The sequence below is a fragment of the Misgurnus anguillicaudatus genome, chromosome 21, assembly GCF_027580225.2.
Source record: "Misgurnus anguillicaudatus chromosome 21, ASM2758022v2, whole genome shotgun sequence".
Taxonomy (NCBI): Eukaryota; Metazoa; Chordata; class Actinopteri; order Cypriniformes; family Cobitidae; genus Misgurnus; species Misgurnus anguillicaudatus.
This window is the reverse complement of record NC_073357.2, coordinates 31,257,104-31,262,671: the sequence shown is the minus strand read 5'-3', so window position 1 is coordinate 31,262,671 and position 5,568 is coordinate 31,257,104. Positions and strand designations below refer to the sequence as shown.

General features: G+C 37.3%; 1 protein-coding gene across 1 annotated transcript; it reads left to right on the top strand.

The window, feature by feature from the left end:
- Positions 1–1,352: 1,352 nt before the first annotated feature.
- On the top strand, positions 1,353–4,800 carry gtf2a2 (general transcription factor IIA, 2). Its single transcript, XM_055202431.2, has 4 exons — positions 1,353–1,545; positions 2,171–2,275; positions 4,228–4,354; positions 4,461–4,800. Exons 1-4 carry the CDS (start codon positions 1,474–1,476, stop codon positions 4,484–4,486), a joined length of 330 nt encoding a protein of 109 aa, XP_055058406.1. The 5' UTR covers positions 1,353–1,473; the 3' UTR covers positions 4,487–4,800.
- Positions 4,801–5,568: the final 768 nt, after the last annotated feature.

Here is a 5,568-nt window from a genome sequence, read left to right as displayed (position 1 = left end):
AGCAAAAGGTCTAACGCAAATGAAGTCTAAATAAATCTGTGGTGTAATGTTCACGTATTCTGATTTCTAAAGTAATTCAGTTTGACACCGTAATTAAATGAAGGAAGCAGCTTCCATTCCTGCCGGCCTCTCTGTATCCATCATCGTTTAAAACTCACCATCCTCCACTGCACACAAACACACGCTCAAGAGGAGATGAATAAGCTAAACGAATGCCATTATTCCAACACACAGAGAACAGAACCATTGATCAAATTTGATGCTTTGGTTTGTGTTGAGCCCACATTCTTTCATTGTATCCAAATAATTGCATACCATGTTTTTATCTATTTACCAGGTGCCTTATTTGCATTCTCTTAAAAAATGAAATCATTGCATGGATGTGTCATTTCAAAAATCTCAATAAACACTTCCATTCATTATGAAACATCAACTAAAGCATGGTGAAAATCTCCACTAAACAATGATTTATCTGTGTTTTTCTATGTGTAGATGCTTATTCGGGCATCTACTGGCATCTTCATTTTTCTGTGTTAAGTATTACTAATGAACAGCTGAATTTAGTCTCATTTTGGGCTTTTAGTTGAATCTGTAAGCTGTAGTCTGCCATTTCTTACTATAAAAATGATCAGTCAGTAATTTAGTTTGCCAAATGAAAGATTTAAAATTTCTAAAGGAAAAATATAATTATTATAATGTTTAAACAATGGGTTTGTGTCAGAAGTGTACAAATTAATACAATAAAATGAGTTGGTAATGATATTGAATTATAATGTCTGGGATATAACTTGTATTAATATAGTAAAAGTCTGTTATTTTTTATTTTTTTTACTTATCAGGTATCTTTTTTGTATGCAGCACAATTATCTGTTTAGCCTATACTGAAATATTTTAATATACATATTTTTAAACATAATACATATTAACTTGTGCTTTCAATGTCTGTAATTATAAGTACAGTAGCATCCAACGAGGGAAATGTGTACTATGCAGCCATCTAGTGGATATTTACTGGCAAACGTTGTGTGCCGATTATTTAGCATGTAGCATCAAATATCGCGGGAGCCATTCAAAAGAACAGCTTTCGAATCGCTATCGCGGTGCTTTGATGTCATAAGGTGCCGACCAGACTGCGCAGCATAGAGTCGAACACGTCTATGCTCACATCGAACACAAAGGGAAAGTAACAATAGAAAATAATAACCATTTATTGGCATATGTAATTAAAGCAAAATAAATGTAAAAGCAGGATACTATTTATACCTTTCATTATCGAAAGACCGATATGCGTAAAGGTGCGTTTCCTTCCACAACTTTGGTACAGGACCTTTTTGTCCCTCGTGTGTTTCCGTAGCTCGAAACGTCCAAGTTTGGAAATTGAGGAAGTGCGCAGACAGCGGGCAAATCACAAAGCATCACCAAACATCCAACGGTTTTTTAAACAGTTCATTCACTTTCGCACAGAAATACACTATGGCATATCAGCTTTACAGAAACACGACACTTGGGAACAGTCTACAGGAGAGCCTCGATGAACTAATTCAGGTAAAACTACTGATTCTTAGGAATATTTTCTAGCTTCAGTGCTAGCCAGCGCACTTTAATGTGTGATAAACAAATATCTAAATAAATACGATGGAATAGTTGCACATCCAGACATTCACGCTCAGTTGTTTATTATATTATGCTTTCGTGCAGGTTGTTATTTGTATTGATTGTAATGTTTGAAGCCCATGGTAATGTGTTTTGTTTGTTAGTAATTGAGTGTTAGCCAAAACCAGCTGTGATTGTAATCGAGTTGCTCTTTGGCAGAACAGTCCGACAAAAACAAGTAACGAAACTTTTTATGAGTCAATATTTTAATATGTTTATTATGCTTACTTGTAATATGTTTAGCGGCATCGAGAGCAGTTTGGGTTTTAACACAAAATAGACTGTCTGTGTTTAATAACAACAGTTACACTGTCAGGGTAACATACTTTGATGTTATGAAAACATCCATGATTGTGTCCAATACTCAAACCTGAGATACTTTAAAAATGTGGCTGTATATGTTTTAAGTCAGTGATGATGATGCACCAGAAGGTTTAGGGGGTTTAATCATAGTCTAGGTACATATATATTCTCTCATTGTTGATAAACAATTAACAATCTTTTTTTCATTCCACAGACCCAACAGATTACTCCACAGTTAGCCCTCCAAGTGCTCTTACAGTTTGATAAAGCTATCAACACAGCTCTGGCCAACCGGGTCCGCAACAGAGTCAATTTTAGGGTAAATCTGTTCTGTTTTGAGACCTGGTATTAACATATGTTCTGGGTTTGTTTTCTGTTCACTTAATCCATCATAAAAAGCACCCTACTTTCCTGTCGAGCAGTCAATGTGCTAAGACAAGGGTTGTAAACATGTGACTTATTGAAGGGTTGCAGACCTTCAATATTCAGATAGTACAGATTATTCACTTTGAAAGTGCTTATTATATAAATGCACTAAAATAATGTTTTTTAGTGTTGTGTCGCAATTAAATGCAGGTCTAGACCTAATTTTTGCAGTTAATGGTCATAGTAGACAGGTTTGGATGCTAATACAATTTGTATTTTTTGTACAATAATATACAGTGAGGAAAATAAGTATTTGAACACCCTGCTATTTTGCAAGTTCTCCCAATTAGAAATCATGGAGGGGTCTGAAACCGTCATCGCAGGCGCATGTCCACCGTGAGAGACACAATCGGAAAAAAATCCAGATATCACATTATATGATTTTTTTGTGACTGTTTATTTGTATGATGCAGCTGCAGATAAGTATTTGAACACCTGTCTATCAGCTAGAATTCTGACCCTCAAAGACCTGTCAGTCTGCCTTTAAAATGTCTACCTCCACTCCATTTATTATCCTAAATTAGATGCACCTGTTTGAGGTTGTTAGCTGCATAAAGACACCTGTCCACCCCATACAATCAGTAAGAACCCAACTACTAACATGGCCAAGAACAAAGAGCTGTCCAAAGACACTAGAGACAAAATTGTACACCTCCACATGGCTAAAAAGGGCTACGGGGAAATTGCCAAGCAGCTTGATGAAAAAGGTCCACTGTTGGAAAATGGAAGAAGCTAAACATGACTGTCAATCTCTCTCGGACTGGGGCTCCATGCAAGATCTCACCTCGTGGGGTCTCAATGATCGTAAGAAAGTTGAGAAATCAGCCCAGAACTACACGGGGTTGCTGGTCAAGAGCTGGGACCTCCGTTTCCAAGGTTACTGTTGGTAATACACTAAGACGCCTTGCTTTGAAATCATGCATGGCAGGGAAGGTTCCCCTGCTTAAACCAGCACATGTCCAGGCCCGTCTTAAGTTTGTCAATGACCATTTGGATGATCCAGAGGAGTCATGGGAGAAAGTCATGTGGCCAGATGAGACCAGAATATAACTTTTTGGTCATAATTCCACTAAACGTGTTTGGAGGAAGAAGAATGATGAGTACCATCCCAAGAACACCATCCCTACTGTGAAGCATGGGGGTGGTAGCATCATGCTTTGGGGGTCTTTTTCTGCACATTGGACAGGGCGACTGCACTGTATTAAGGAGAGGATGACCAGGGCCATGTATTGTGACATTTTGGGGAACAACCTCCTTCCCTCAGATAGAGCATTAAAGATGGGTCGAGGATGGGTCTTCCAACATGACAATGACCCGAAGCATACAGCCAGAATAACTAAGGAGTGGCTCTGTAAGAAGCATATCAAGGTTCTGGCGTGGCCTAGCCAGTCTCAAGACCTAAACCCAATAGAGAATCTTTGGAGGGAGCTCAAACTCCGTGTTTCTCAGCGACAGGCCAGAAACATGACTGATCTAGAGAAGATCTGTGTGGAGGAGTGGGCCAAAATCCCTCCTGTAGTGTGTGCAAATCTGGTGAAAAACTACAGGAAACGTTTGACCTCTGTAATTGCAAACAAAGGCTACTGTACCAAATATTAACGTTGACTTTCTCGGGTGTTCAAATACTTATTTGCAGCTGTATTATACAAATAATAGATTTCTGGATTTTTTTTGGATTGTGTCTCTCGCGGTGGACATGCACCTGCGATGGCAGTTTCGGACCCCTCCATGGTTTCTGGGTGGGAGAACTTGCAGAATGGCGGGGTGTTCAAATACTTATATTCCTCACTGTATATAAAATTAAATCTAAACTAAAAATGTACTTTATTCTTCTTTTGTCCACAGGGATCACTGAACACATACAGATTCTGCGATAACGTTTGGACATTTGTTTTAAATGATGTTGAGTTTCGAGAAGTGACTGACCTGGTCAAGGTGGACAAAGTAAAAATTGTAGCATGTGATGGCAAAAGTAAGACAACAAGAAATATGATTAACTGTTGTTTGTTTTTATTGCTTGATTTTTGTATTTTATGGTGTTTGGATGTATTGTTACATCATATAATATTTCTTTGTAGACACTGGTTCTAATGCAGCTGAGTGAGAAGCAGCGGGAGAGCGAGGAAGAGAGGAAATTGCTGGCTGATGGAAAGGATGAAGAGAATTAAAGACGAGGCACACAGCAGCGAGGACTGTGTATATATAATTTATTACAAGAAACAGTTCTCCAGCCTTCATACAACATCCTGCTCAGTGGAGGACTGACAAAAGTATGGAGCACACAAGGCCTTGGATGTCACATGGATTTTTTTCTTTTCTTTTTATATATAAATATATATAATTTTCATAGAATTGCCAATTATTTTCAGTTTGTTACAATTTAGCTTATTCTCTAATAAACTTTTTTTAAAGTTTGAACATTTAACCATGAACTTTTATTATTTGCACATACCATGAATCATTCAAAACCGTCAAATTAGTAATGATTAATTTAATTATGTAAAATGTGGTCCTGAACAATAAATCAGTCGGAGGTGGAGGTGCCTTTAAATATTCCATTAATACATCACATTAATTGTGTTTATTTACTAGGCAAAGCTTTTTTATTGATAAGTGTGTAAGAGAATTCTGATAAGGATAGGGATGATTAATGTTTAAATAATTGGTTGAAAAATGCCACTGAGGTCAGTGTTGCAAAATGTAAAAGTAATTCTGTTACATATGCATACAATTGCATAATTGATTCCATCACATGGAGTTCAGTAAATGATAAACTTGTGCTTGGATTACAGATTAATGTGCAAATATGTATGCAATATTTTTGCTTTAGTTTTTAAATATTTTCATTTCTGGAAACTTTGAGCTTCTCCATCTAAATCTATTTCCTGGTCTACTATTACTTATCAGGTCATGGCTTAGCTATGCATAACTGTACTATATTTAGCATTAGACCCATTGTTGTTTAGACTTTTACCCAAAGTAGATTTACCTTCAATCACCATTTATTAAATCTCCTGCATTAAAGGGCATCACTCGTAGGGCGACTCCATTAAGCCTGATTACACACTCACATAGTGTAGCTGAGGAAGAGGGTCTTTGTGTCATACAGTTTGGATTTCTGTGGCTTGCTCCAGTGGGACATTCTCTGAGGAAGTCTTAGTTGTCAGCTTTGTTTAGTAAGGCTGG

Excerpts from the sequence above, each read along its gene's own strand:
- gtf2a2 (XM_055202431.2), top strand. The coding sequence starts at position 1,474 with ATGGCATATCAGCTTTACAGAAACACGACACTTGGGAACAGTCTACAG. Across the intron at positions 1,546-2,170 it reads GCCTCGATGAACTAATTCAG|ACCCAACAGATTACTCCACA; the intron begins GTAAAACTACTG and ends TTCATTCCACAG. Across the intron at positions 2,276-4,227 it reads GCAACAGAGTCAATTTTAGG|GGATCACTGAACACATACAG; the intron begins GTAAATCTGTTC and ends TTTTGTCCACAG.